Source organism: Halichoeres trimaculatus, unplaced genomic scaffold, assembly GCF_033239565.1.
Source record: "Halichoeres trimaculatus isolate MK-OKI-2021-1 unplaced genomic scaffold, fHalTri1.1 fHalTri1_scaffold_6, whole genome shotgun sequence".
NCBI lineage: Eukaryota > Metazoa > Chordata > Actinopteri > Labriformes > Labridae > Halichoeres > Halichoeres trimaculatus.
In genome coordinates, this window is record NW_027437184.1 from 26389325 (window position 1) to 26403814 (window position 14490).

At 41.4% G+C, this 14490-nt stretch overlaps 2 protein-coding genes across 5 annotated transcripts in view; one reads left to right on the plus strand and one right to left on the minus strand.

The window, feature by feature from the left end:
- mark4a (MAP/microtubule affinity-regulating kinase 4a) overlaps positions 1-2641 on the plus strand; it is a 48337-nt gene extending 45696 nt beyond the window's left edge. For 2 of the 4 annotated variants that reach the window (XM_074671728.1, XM_074671727.1), the window contains exons 17-18: positions 2021-2065; positions 2441-2641. In XM_074671728.1, coding sequence (XP_074527829.1) covers positions 2021-2065; positions 2441-2505 — 110 coding nt within the window. In that variant the 3' untranslated portion in view covers positions 2506-2641. The remainder of the gene's footprint in view (positions 1-2020; positions 2066-2440) is intronic. The other 2 variants (XM_074671730.1, XM_074671729.1) reach the window with 1 other exon arrangement.
- Positions 2642-10229: 7588 nt separating this feature from the next.
- ckma (creatine kinase, muscle a) lies at positions 10230-13649 on the minus strand. Its single transcript, XM_074671926.1, has 8 exons — positions 13544-13649; positions 12171-12378; positions 11898-12052; positions 11656-11788; positions 11365-11536; positions 11115-11238; positions 10844-11033; positions 10230-10729 (listed from the first exon to the last, which is right to left on the minus strand). Exons 2-8 carry the CDS (start codon positions 12361-12363, stop codon positions 10551-10553), a joined length of 1146 nt encoding a protein of 381 aa, XP_074528027.1. The 5' UTR covers positions 12364-12378; positions 13544-13649; the 3' UTR covers positions 10230-10550.
- Positions 13650-14490: the final 841 nt, after the last annotated feature.

Here is a 14490-nt window from a genome sequence, read left to right on the forward strand (position 1 = left end):
GAGGCAACTGAGAAAAAGAAAGTGCTGATCCATTTTTTTTCAAACAGTCTGATCTTAAAAGCTGAAAAAGAACAGGTGAAAAATTTCTCCACAGAGCTAAGTTTTTTTTTTTTTTACTTCTCTTTATTTTTTGTTTTTTGTCCTTTTTTCAAATACAGAGACAAAAATAATAATAAAATACATTAAAATAAGATAAAAATCTAAGGCAATTTTAGCCATACTTCAAATTTACATTTACTTATACACACGAACATACATGCACACATATGTATACACTTACACAAAATACCCATTAACTTATTCATTGAAAAAAAAAAAAAAAAAACAGAACAAAACTAAAACTGATAAGATTAAGAAAAATCAAGCTTTAGATATTAAGAGTACAGCTTGGAGGATGCTAAGTGTTCTAAATGTTTTTTTTTAATTAATATTATTTTTTTCATTTTTATTACTATAATTTAACTTTTTTTCCCTTTTCACTGAAAATGAGAAAAAGAAAATAACCTTTTTTTAAGAAAAAAAAAATCAGCTCCTAAAAACTTTATAAACTTTTTTCTTAGCGTGAAAAGGTTCCTTGCTAGACATTTAAAACCAAAAACTCAAACAAGGGACAATGCACAACAATAAAATACTAATTGAAATCAAATGCCCCTTTTAAGTAACAAAAGTCAAAACTGCTTTTGAATTTCATTTTTGGAATAAATACTTGTATCACATTTAAACCAAATAATATTGTTATTAAAGATGCAGTGCAAGTGTTTCCACAACATTCAGGGTTACTGTATTTGTACCTGTAAGTGAATTAGCCTCTTTTGCAAACAGACGTTACGGGATGAAATATGATAAACAGGATAACCCTCAGTCAAAACATGATAAATGAGAGAAAACGTCTAATAGTCGTATAAATTTTGTGTTGCCAGTATTTGGGCATCTGCCTTAGAGGAAATAAAGTAGGAGAGAGAAAGAGATGTGACAGACAGCGTTACTACGCTGTAAGAGCTCTTGTCTCTTTCAGAGGTGTGAATACATCCCACGTTTTTATTGTTCAAGTTACTTTCTGGGTGTTTTTTTTTCCTGTGTTGAACAAGACAGATGAAGAAAAACAAAAATGTGGGAGGTTGAGAAGGAGAGGGATGATTCCAGCAAATGGTCCAGACAGAAGTTGAGCACTGCATTAAGAACTTTAGCCTGAGCCAACTGTTGCCCTTTGTGGTCTTTTTTAAAGTAGTTTAAGGCCATTTACTGACCTGACTTTACACTCTCTAGGAAATACGTTTTCCATCTTTTCCATATAAAAATATACTTTTTTTTTATCAAAACAGGGAAAGATTACTTGTGAGACAGTGAAGGCATCTTTCCTCAGGCTTGGGTATGAACTGGATTATATATGCCTGAAAAAGACAGCAAGCCCAGAAATGTGAGTCATGAGTTGGGTGCAGTTTAACATCTCTACTGTTTTTGTTTTTTTGTCTTTTTTTAAAAAAGCGAAAATCTTTGAAAACTTAATCTGGTCAGCTGTGATACCAAAAAGTAAAAGAAAATTAAAATACCCTGTAAACACCTGCATATTCTGTGAAGTCATTTTATCAACTCGTGTTTTTCTCTGTTAAACCTTTTTCCTAACTTAGCACAATCTTTTTACTGACTTATTCTAAAAAAGGAATAAAAGGAAGATCATGTTTTAATTTTTTCACCTGTTTGTGGGCCATTGCCAGAGGAAAATAAATGGGATTTAAAAAATGGATGGGCAGATTTTTTTTCTCTTGCCTCTTAAGTTTTAATCACAATGAATGTTAATGTCTAAAAAGATAAAAAGTCAGCAGACAGTGTTTGTACCTGCATGCTCATAGAATAGTGAACGCGAGCACAGGTGAGTGAGTTACCATGGAGACTCTTTGCTCAGTTCATCACATGCTTGTTGTTGATGCCTGCTCAGTCTCACTGAATGCCATCTCATCTGAGAGTTTTGGTTTGTTGTACTCGTGTGGATTACCTCTCACCCTGCCTGTTTATCCTCCAGGGTCACAAATGAATCTGAGGGAATCAGGAGATTTGCGGTCACAAGGTCAGTACATGTGTGGAAACTGCAGCAGCAGCAGCAGCTGGCAGAAAAGATGAAAGTTCATCATTGATTTCTAAAAAGTTAGCTCCAAGCTGAGTAAAATATGTTAGTTTATGTCATTTTTGTCAATTTTTGTCTAACTTGATTTCTCTTCCTTTCAGGTAGTTAATGGGTCATTTTTCAATAAAATTTCATCTTGTGATTCGTGAAACTGATAAATGTACACGTTTAGGTTTATAGATCCCTGAAAACACCAAATATTAGTCCACAGATTATAGTAAATTATTAAAAGTTTGATAAAATGTTTGAGTTTTCACTTTTTGCCCTTTGAGAGCTAGCTATGGTAACCACTTCCTGTTTCTCCCCTCCCCTCTTCAGTTGCCATCTACCTGGGAATCAAAAAGCGTCCGAGCCCCGGGCCGTCGGACGTGGCTGGGATCTGAGAAGCAGTGGGCGGCGGGACCCTGCGGAGGTGGTACTGGCTCTGCGGGAGGCGGCGCTCGGATGTGGCTGCCAGGTCCACCTCGCCGGCCCCTTTCTACTGTCCTGCACCCACGGCGTGGCGGGGGGCCGCGTGGCTTTCGAGGCCGAGGTATGCCATCTTTCTACGGGCACCTCTGAGACTTCTAACGGGGTGCGCTACACAAGACTCTGGGGGGCGCCCCTGGCTTTTCGGGACATTGCCACCCAAATCTCTAAGGACCTTGAACTTTGAACCAGAGGGGGTGTTTGCGTAAAAGTGTGTGTTTTTGTGTGAGCGAGTGTCGATGTGTGTGCACACAGGGAGGGGGGTGGATACAATCGAAGAAAAAATTGTGGAGAAGGGGCGAGGGGCTGGACCCAAGAGAAAAGACTTCTCCTTCTGTCTCTTTCATGACTTACCCCCCTCCCCCCACACACACAAACACACACAGATACACACACGTACACACACAGACACATCAGACCCGTAAGTCACGCAGACTGAGGCACCCCCTCTCCACCCATCCACCCCACCGAGCTCAGCCAACTTCTTCACTGAGCGTCTGCACCCACTGGACCTGGATCAGACAGAATCTAGTTGATATTTTTTATCGCTACTCTAGCCATAATGACTCTTTATTTTGTTATTTATTGCTCTGATCATTGTTTTTACCCACTGTCACCTCCACAGCTACAGAAAACACCATCTCTTTGTGTACCCCTCGGTCCTTTTTTAAACTCTTCTTTTATATGTCACCTTTACACAAAGCGCTCATTTCTCCTGTCCGTACGGATGACCTGATTATCTGCTGACTCTTCATCACCTGGGGACGATCACATGCACGCTAACGCGGAGATGGTGCGACTCAGTGATCAGATAAGCAGCCGCAGAGGGTTGCATTGCTTTGATTCCTGTACATACAAGCAGTGACGACTGCACTGGATTAAGGTCAGTGAGAGCAGCGCTGACAGGCTTTGAAGCAGCCAATCAGAGGCAGACCTGGAGTAAAATTCAGTGACATCTTCCACTTCATCAGCTTACAAACTCATCACCTCCCGGTCACATTAGTTCACCTGCATTAAACAGACAAAGTTGGGAAAAAATCTCTTGGTTTTAAGTAGATTTCTATGAGTGAGCCAAGAAGGAAGGGATCTTTTTCTTCTAACATTGTCATTTTTTTACAAGCTTTTTGATTGTGCCACCAGTTATTTTATATTTATGGCCAGAATTTGATGTTTGGTGGAAAGATGGCCCTGGAGAGGTGCTAGTTGTTAGCTAAAGCCAGGTTATTAGCCAATGCTAACACTGTCCTTGCTTCTAAAGTGCAGACAAAAATCACAGTTTAGAGTATGTCATTTAGAGACAAGTCTACCCTAAAACGTACACTGAGAACAGATTGCAGCTATGGCTAAGCCACGCCCCCTTCTATCACTTGCACAAACAATAAACATTCATTTAAAGGCGCTGTGGTAGGTGTCGCAGTAGAAGACATTTCACAGGAGGCGGTTGATGACTTTTGAAGACAGAAAGATCACATATCAGTTGGAAGTCACCAAAGGGTCTAAATTATACATTGGAGGGATTAATGAATCATTTTATTGTTGAGAAGGCCGATAAAAGAGCTTACAAGACAAAATTTACAGGTCCCAGTGCGTAATACAACGTAATACACCGCATCCTATTGCTGTCACCATCTCAGACAAGACAGAGGATCAGCATTGTTGTACACAATGATGCACAATCGCAAGAGTACAAAAACTAGAACACAACAGGCCAATGAACCCCCAACAAACAAAGTGACATGATGAACAACACGGCTAGGAGCTAACGTTAGCGATATTTCCAGCATAGAGACAATATGTTGCCTCAATACAATGATGACATTCTTGCTACTTTTATTCATGTTGAATTGATGTTGTGGTCTCCCGCACAACTTTATTCGAAGAAGACCTTTTTTTTTTAGTTGAGATGAGGCTTAGGGGCTGTTTACATGACAACGGTTTTAGGGTGAAACGCAAAAGTTTTGTTGCGCTTCAGCCTCGCGTTTCCACGGAAACAGCGTTTCAGCTGACCTACAATGCAAACTTTTGAAAAAGGCCTCCAGAGTGGGATTTTTCTGAAACGTTGCCTACACTGGTGACGTGTAGACGGTAAGCCGGTAATCTGCCGACTGTCTTCACACAAAATGTGCTCCACTTTTGCACTTCGTATTCCCCAATACACCAGATAATCGGCTCAACTCTACTTCGGTGTAGATCTCCCCAAAGCTGCTTCTGGACAAGACAGTTATAGCACCACCTGCAGGCCTGGCATGCATACTACAGCGTTTTTTAGCTGTTAGCGTTTCCGTGTTAACGCAGATTTTTTTCACTGCATTTTAATGTTTTCAGATGAAACGTTGTTGTGTAAACGGGGCCTTAGGAAAGGGTAAAAAAATACACCCCAGTGCCCGGCCTCTCAGGATACCTCAGGATTGAACTGCATGTACCACATAAACACTGTTTAACCATTTTTAACTTGAAATCTTAGAGGAATTTCATAAAACCAAACGAGAGAATGTCTGAGTGTATGGGGATAGCTATTCACATTGTGATTGGCTCATTGCACTTGAGGGCGGGACTTAGTCTTGATGTCTGATACACAAAGCAAATTCAGCTGATAATCAAGCACAATAAGCCCATGTTTTCACAACTTATTTTGGAGACAGGCAGTGAGTATTTTCACATTCTGCTGTGTAGAGCTGCTCTTTGCGCTTACTCTTACAGCACACGTATGATTAGCAGGAGTCCATTTACAACAGTTAGGAAACAGATTTCACAGTTAATATCCAGCTACTTTCTGAGGAAGTTAGCTAGAAGTAGCTCTTTAAGATAAATGGATCTCACACAGACTGCATAGACTGCTAGAAACTAATTTACCCCAATGATTATGAAAATAGTACTAGAAAACCATCTTACCAGGCTTTATGGATGGATAGATATTTTGCATTCACTGAGTATGACATCCTTTATATAAGCTCCCGTGCAAACACCACCACCCAGGTAGACGAGCCAAAATCTCACTCCAGCTGAGGCTGCTAGTGCTACGTTTCGGTTAATTAGGTGTATTTTTGCCTCAAATGAATGCAGGATGGCTCATTTAAATGTTTCCTGATGATGCTAGAGACAGTATTGGTGTTGCAGAACAGTGTGTAGATCATATAACCCTTTGCACGTGCCTTGTGATCAGACCATGTCTCCTTGGCTCATTTGCACAGGTTTAGTGGCCGCAAAAGTTGCGCTGTCTGTTTTGGTGACAGAACGCGCAAAAGTTTACAAACTGCAAAGTCAGTAAGTCACTGAAATAGCTTTAGGTGCCAACTAAATTCTCTAAAAAAGAAAATCACAAGATAATAAACCAGTTTAGTAGACTTAAGTACAATCAAACTCCTCATTGTGACCGTTGAGATTTAGTATTTTATTGGTGCAAAGCTTCTTTATCACATTACATTGAACTGATTACTTTTTTTCAGGCTCTCCTAAAGAGTAAATAGAGACCTGCAAAGACTAAAGCACACATGCTGCTCTCTGATTGGCTAAGGTCATCGCCTATCAGCGCTGGTTGTTATCATTTAACTTGTCCAAGCTTTCAGATTTTTAAATGTCCCACTCCATTGTTTCTACCTTTTTACCTGTCTTCAGATCAGTGTGCTGAAGACAGGACAGCAGAGACACAAAGCTGAAAACATCTGTCTTTAAAGTCCTCTGATGGCAGGAACACTGTAAAGCACAGGATGAGTATTACCTGGGATCTATCCTGCACAGCAAATTCACAAGTTTACATCGTTACCCTAAAAAAGACGTATCTGATCATTTTATCCACCTGATCTCTTTAAGATCCTCTGAGTTTGCACTTTGTCCAAGTCTGTCTTGATGCTTTGTAGCAAGAAGAGTGCCCTGTCAGAACTTTTTGTTTTGCCAGCACAGCCTCTTTAATTCTTTACTGAGACAGAGGACAAGAAAATGCACAAAACAAAACAAAAAATCTTGCACAAGAGAAGAAAAATACGACCCCTAACCAACCAGGTGAGATAACTCAAATTACCAACGTAATGCTCGTCCTGTGCAGATACGACTTTGTTTTGTTTTGGTTTGATATCTTGTGCCACGTAATCTCACCTCACAGTCGTCATCTCAGTATGTTAATGGGGAACACCAAAAGCAGATCAGCCAAACAGGGAAATCTCCTTACGTCACACACACACACACACACACACACACATACACACACGCGCACCTCCACATGCCCACCTTGTCCTTGATCTGTGGGGATCAGAGGGGGGAGTGTTTTGACGCTGGAAAAGGCACGATGAAGGCAGCGTGTGCACAGTGTTTTCTTTTCTTAGTCCAGTTGCCTTTAAAGTGAACAACCCCCAGCGCCTTCATTCAGAAACATGTTTAATGTATTAAAAAAAGAGAGGCAGAGAAGCGTGAGGACGCTCTCTGTTCTCCCTCCCTGTTTTTAGTGAATAACGTACTGTGATATTTACGTAGGCTACAGAGATCATGTTGTTTGGCTGCTGATTTACTGTTGATACTATCTCTCAGTTGTGGCTTTGCTCATGGTGACCCAGACATCCCCCTGACCCATCTCCTCCCACCCTCCTTCACATTGAACCGGGACGCACACCTAGGCCGTCCTCCACCTTCATATGTAACACCGACTTTTTCTATTGCCACAATGAGCGTCTCCTCTGCCTGAGAGCCTGTTTTCTCACAGAGCACTCAGCCATCATCCTCACTCTTACACTGTAGACCCATGTTCGATGGTCCTGTTTGGCGTGTGCTGTGTCACGAAGCACACGCCAACATGGACGCCAGGAGTCTGTCCTTGTCCTCTCCCTGGACGTTTCTCATTGTGGTGTATATTAGCATTAGGTAATATAGACCTCAATGCACTTTGCTTTGACTTGAATCAGCTCCTTCCAGTGTACCTGTACAGGTAATACCCAGAACTAGCCACTGGAGGGCGCCAATGTCTTAAATGTGAAACACTTCAATTTGTGGATATTTGCACAGGTACTTTATTTATTTTTTAGAATAATATCATTTAAAAAAACAGGATTTATATCAGTCAGTTTATGGCTGTATATAAAATATATGAATATAGTATATATCTTAGAGCTCAAGGTTTATTTATAGCTAGAGCAAGGGAAGTAATTCTAGTTTAAAGCAGATTCTGTCAGTGACAATGGGGAACAAAACCAACCTGCAATCCTGCATGACTTCAGAGTTTGGGTTAAAGAAGAAAAAATGAAACAAGATGCACACCCAGGATTGGAAGCTTTGTGATTTTTTTTCAATATGAGTTAAAACGTGGAAATGGTGCCAAATGTTGCACCAGGTCCTTTCCCCTTTTACAGCAACAGATATAACAGTGACTTCAGGATTGATTCGGTAAGCTAAAGAGGGCTCCTGAGTTCTTCTAAGAATTTAAAATGCCATGAAATACAAAACCACAACGTTTAGTCAGGAGGAAAACGTCCTGCAAGGACACTGAAAGCTGAAGTTGTTGTTTGGTCGTAAATAAACCTGAATTCACTCTAAAACGTCCCTGACATGCGTGAAACCCTGGGTTGCATTCAAGCCATAGAAATGTTTTGTCACTGACCCTGTTTGACAATTTGAATCAGGTTGTTTGTGAAATGGGCTTAAAAGCTAATAAATAGGTGTGCAACAACTCACTCTTAGTATAAGATGGATTAACATTTTCTTAAGGTGGAATCTACTGTGAAACCTCTTAAAAAGAGCTTTGTGGAGTACCTGAGTGTGTTACTGGTCTGGTTTAGATGGTGGATGGTACAGTATTAGGACCCCAGAGGGCACAGTATTGAACATGCACTGTCATCTTTGGAAACAGTTGATGTTGTAAAGGAGACTGAGGAACACACAGTTTGACCTGTACGAGTAATTTTACATACTCTACTGTTGAATTCCTCCCCTCAGAAACAGACTGTAAACTGAGATGGAGAGGCTGTGGTAAATAAGGAGAACATGGAGCTGAAGATTAATAAAATTCACTGATGTTGGCATTTTTTTCCTTCATGTGTCTGTCTTTTTTTCAGGGTTACAAAAAAAACATGACAGCTCTCCAAAAGCAAAGCCAAAATATCTGGAGCGCCCCTTTGCAGCTGGAATTAGTGCAGTTCACAGAGCGAGATGGGACATGGGGCTGACTTGAAAATTCAAAATTGGGTAACACTTTCTTTTAGAGGTCTGCAAATTTCATCACACTTAGGGAACAATTAGACAAAGTTTTTACTTATTTCTTTAAAATTTGCACATAACTTCTTTAAAATAATGGATATAGCAAATAATTTATTTGAAATAAAATCACAACCTACCACTAAATGTTTTTAGAAGTATCCCAATGTTTCTGCTATTTCCAGAGAAGCAGGTGATAAATAGCTGCTTAGTTGTTGAAAACAGAAGTTAGGTTCATTGTTTCCTCTGAAAATTACCTTTGAAATGTTAAGTGAATAATTCAGTTTCACAATAAGCAGTTGATAGTTAGCTATTTGTTATTTAATTTCACCAAGTTTTTAGTACCCAGTTTGTTGATATGCATAAATGAGATCACATGTAAAATGATAAACCTTTATGATTTGGCCTATAATGTTTGACATGATACAACTGAAGTCTTCAGATGTGATTTTCACGAAGAGTGGGATTGTTAATTAGCCTTACCTGATTCTGATAAACACAGCAAGTACAGGCGCACAGCAAAACAGAATCTGGACAGAAGTTATGTGCTAATTTTTACCAAATTCTTATGAAATTTCAAAGAAATAAGAAAATACTTTGTCTAATTATTACCTAAGCGCAATGAAATATGCGCACCTCTACAGTTAAGTGTTAGCCAAAATTCTACAACAATTGTACAATTTACAAATTTACCACAACATTAGTAATTATATTACTACATGGGGCTTGGCCATCTGGTACAGTACCCCTGAGGACAAAGAGGAGACGTCTCCTTCAACTCAAATAAAATTTTCTCCTGTTGTTTCTTTCATCAAAGGCAGTTTTCTTCTCATTTTCATGTTTCAATAAACCTATCTATATTTACATAATGCCAAGTCACAAAATGATAAGAAATATATAATAAAAGCTTGGGAGGGTGTTTGTTTCAGATCCCATTACAACAAAAATGAATTCTTGATGGCAAAGAAGGCGTTATGGATGAACTAATTTCTCTTATTAAAGTGTGTAAAATCTGACTGGAGAAAGGAGTCCAACATATTCAAGCTCTGTCTGTTGACACTGTAGCAAAATCATTCATTTCTATCTCAGGCTGGTTTTAAAAGATGGGGAAAATGGTAGTTATCAGACACAGATGTGAGAGCAACCTATCATCTCTGGTAGGGAAGAGTGGGGCAACACCTTGTCCTGCAATCCGGACGGTTTTCTTGTATGTAATGAATCAATACCAGTGCACACCACCAACAACTTACATGTGCTGCAGACTTGCCAACCCCCAGCTACTTAAGCTTTGTTTAATACATCACCTATCACCATATATAGTAATTTCAGCTGATAGGTGCATAATTTAGGGTTATCTAATGAGTGAAGCAACTTTATGCTGAGTTTTGCTGGAAAGTTTGTGTTAAAATGATAATTTCTCGTTTTTCATGCAGCAGAAGAAAAGGTCAAAATGATTCACTGGTTTGTTTAAATGGGGCACTTTTTATTGAACAGTATGAACAGCTTCAATACTTTTTACTTTTTATAACAAAAAGTAGGTGATGCCACGTCTGCCAGGCGAGCCCAGCTCAGTGGAGGCTGATCCCAAGATGTTACCAACTAGCACTGGAGAACGTGAAAAAAGAAAGTCAAAGGACGGAGAAAGAAAAAAAAAATTGGAAAGAAGAAAAAGAGGTGGGCAGAGTCAAGAGTCTCTTGGTGAGCGGCTGTTTTCTCTGCACGCCATGTCAGCTGGCTCGATTGCACATGAATGGTCACGAGAAAAACATAACATTGTCCCTCTTTACTTCTGGGCGGGGATCATGCCATCGATGGCCTCTCCCTTCTCCAGCTTCTTCTCCATCTCAACCATGAGCTTGACACCATCAACCACCAGCTGGACCTGTTCCACCTCAGAGGAGCCCAGACGGTCAGCGTTGGAGATGTCGAACACGCCACCAACGGAGGCAGTGTCCACACCACCTGGAGAGTACAAAGAGAAAGGCGTGAGATACGTGATACTCTGCAGCTCAGTGTGCTGTGAAGTCTTAGTCGAGGTCTAACTGAGCTTAGACCTGAGGCTTAACATTTTAGTACCTGTGCCACGCTTCTGCAGACGCAGCCTGGTGAGGATCTCCTCGAATTTGGCGTGTGTGCTCAGCTTGGGCAGCTTGACGTGGACACCACCACGCAGGCCAGTTCCCAGGTTGGAGGGGCAGGTCAGGACGTAGCCGAGATGCTCGTTCCACATGAAGCCGTGGTTGTGCTTCTTGAAGATCTCTTCAATCTGGTAGAAACAAAGCAGAGTCAGACACACATCCGCCCTCCACTCTCAGGGAAACCAAGTTTGACTTTTTTTTAGGTTTACCCTCTGCAGGCCAACGCAGAAACGCCTGAAGACCTCCCTCATGTTGCCGCCCTTCTGCATGGAGATGACACGCAGGTGATCCTCCTCGTTCACCCAGACCAGGAAGGACTTCTCATCGTTGTGCCTGGATAAAGTAAGAGAAAATGTTAAACCCAGGGCATTAATGTCATGCAAACATCATCAAACCCATGTTCACAGTTGAAGAAACGTATACTTTTTTTTGCTACTCATAGTTCGTGACCACACTCACCAGATGCCTCTAGCGTCGGGCCAGTCACGGGCCATACCAGCGCAGGTCAGCAGGGGAGAGACGGGCTTGTCAAACAGGAAGTGATCAGCGATCAGCTGCTCCTGCTCGGCATCAGTCATGGACTTCAGGGGGTAGTACTTTCCCTTGAACTCACCATCCAGGCTGGTCAGAGCTGGAGAGACACATTTGGACACATTAGGACACATTAAGGACTGAATGTTCCTCTGCAGTGTTTGTTATTGCTTGCAAAGACCTAGCTTGAGGAGCATTTTCAAGATTTTCTTAGCTCACCCTCAACGGACAGCTTCTCAATCAGTCTGCGCTCGCCACGGCTGTTGTGGGGGGGCAGGGTGTATCCCTTGACGCTGCGTCCAGTACGGACACGGCTGGACAGGACGTAGTTGGGGTCCAGGTCATCACCACCCTGTCGAATAATGGTTGAAAATAATGTTAAACCGAGTCCACAAACAATGGGGATGGGTCATCAAGGCAAAGGCATAAACGTGCAACTTCATTAAACAGAGGTACCACACCTTCAGGTTCTCGAAGTTCAGGTCGGTCTTGTGCTTGTCAGTGGGCTTGTATCCACCATGACGGTCGGAGATGACTGGGTCCAGCAGATCCTTGAAGACCTCGTAGGACTCCTCATCACCAGCAACGCAGCCAACAGTCATGATGAAGGGGTGACCTGCATGGAGCAGCACGAGTTAGAAGATGTGAGCAAACTCAGCAGCATCTGTGTCTGAATGATTCTTTGATTCTTAAAATAAGCTCCTTATCCAGATTTAACGCTATCACAGTCTTACCGGGGTTGTCCACACCAGTCTGGATGACGTCATCCAGGGTGTAGCCGCTGGGGGTCTGCTTGTCCCTCAGCTTGCCGTAAATTTCCTTGGTCAGGACCTTGGCCATGTGGTTGTTGTGCTTGGACAGGTCGGGGAACTCCTCCTCAACTTTGAAGTTGAGCTTGAAGTTGTTGTGGGTGTTTCCGAAAGGCATGATTGCTTTCTAACACTGTGGAAAAGAAAACAGACAGAAGAGGCGAATTCAACAAAAGCTCCGTGTGATCCTAAAAAATCTGAATGGAGACATGGAATATTCTGTGAGACAGCTGCAGAGTTTAGTGGGTGTCGTCAGAGGAATCCTGGTAACAAGTGTCACTCCATTCGCAGAGGCTCAAGTGTCTGGTTGAAATAGAGTTTGGGGGTAGGGTTGGTCGGGTATTTTTAGCAGCTGCACATCTGACTGTATTCCCTTTCTTTAGCGTGCCATCAGCTGTGCCATTAGCTTCTTAACTTTCTAGCTGCATGGAGTTAGCATGTGAATACAAATGAGGCTTATTTCTCTAACAACTTATCTTTCTAATTACTTCACACCCTCTTTTAACCACACTTGAACCAGCTACAGGACCAAACACTGTAAAATGTGTTAAACGCCTGGAACAAGTCTGACAGGCTGTAGAGGCTTTGCAGCAGTGCATTCAACCAGGATCCAACAAGAGTCAATCACATTTTTTATCCTATATGTGTAACTTTTTAGAATTACTCCTATGAATGAAAGAATGACGCAAATGATGACACACCTAGGACATGAAATTCAAAAGCCAAAACATTTTCTGCAACAATCGTTTTTCTTTTTTTTTTTTTTTTTTTTTTTAATTTTGTTCTGCAGCAAGTTTCATTTTGCTAAAGCTAATTGTCCTGAAAGCTTAAGCCTTCAAATCTGCTGTAAAGTGTGTCACCCTTAAATGGCTAAGCTTAATTACAGGACACAAACGGCCTGCAGGCTTACATGTCTCAAACTGTGAGGCACCTGTCCACATAAATCACTGTCCACATGACAGATCACATGCACAGAGCATAAATACATGCAGCGACATAAGCTAACGTAACAGCAATGGGCCTCCTGCTGTGACAGATCTCATCACAGAGAATAATCCAGAAAAAAGTCAAAGTCATTGGCATTCATCAGATTACTTTTAATCTAATAATAGATGAATTAGATAATTATTGTGCATTTTTTTAACTTTGTGTCAAGCATCTTCAGTATAGAAACAAATTATGGTAATAAAGAGTCATATTTGTTGTTTCAAAAGTCTGTATGGTCTTAAATTCTACCCATGCTTCAGATATCTGCTCCTCTCTCCATACGAAATGAATCATCTCTGATATTTCTTTACCTGCACACCAGACAAGAATTAGAGGTAACAGTCCTTGGGATCAGATCCTGTTCACCACGGCCAAAATAGGGGTCACCCAACTCGTGGGGTCTCTGCTCCCTGCTTATATACCAGGCAGACTCTCAGCCATTGGCTTTGCCATTTTAGTGCCTGCTGCGCCCTCATTGGCCAGTTCGTCTGCACTGATACTCTGAACAGTTTATGAAAGGGACGCATTTACATCTCAGTCATCCAAGACGGGTGCTGCAGCTGTACCCACCACCCCTCACCCCTGTCACCCCCTCCCCCTTCTGGCCCATACATAGCGCCAGTTGGACTGTGGGAGTATCTGAGAGGGGAGGGGGGGTCACAAGGGTTGTTAACCGATTGCGTGGGGGAGCTGAAGTAACAGTTAGAAGCTGAGCTTCACTCTTGCCAAGTACACTGTGGAGACCAGGGGCCCTTGAGTCAGGTGTGAAGGTTGGAAGAGTTGGTGTTTCTGAACTTATTACGTGACTGCCATGCCCAGAGGCACTTAGACAGGCAGGTATCACTCTGAGCTGTGGATGCTGCTAATCTCAGCTGGTTAGCATTCAAGTGATACCTATTTAATAATAATTAAAGACCATCTGAACCAAGATCGGTCTGTTCTTAACAGTTGATTGATGGGAATTCAGTAAATAAAGTTAAACAAAGTCACAAACTAAAGCCAATTCAACCAAAAAGGAACACATATAAATCAAATTATGTAAACTAATAACATCATAAATTGATGTAATTATATACTATTATGACATCATCTGTCTTGCTTTTGTCTTTTGTCATTTATTGGTTGCCACAATTTTGATGTTTATTCTTTTGTAAAGCATCCTGGGCTGCATGCTTGTATGCATGCAAATTCCACTATAAACTAAACTGGACTGAATAGAGAGTCTAAGCTCTTTGTGGAGACCATAGTTTCAGAAAAG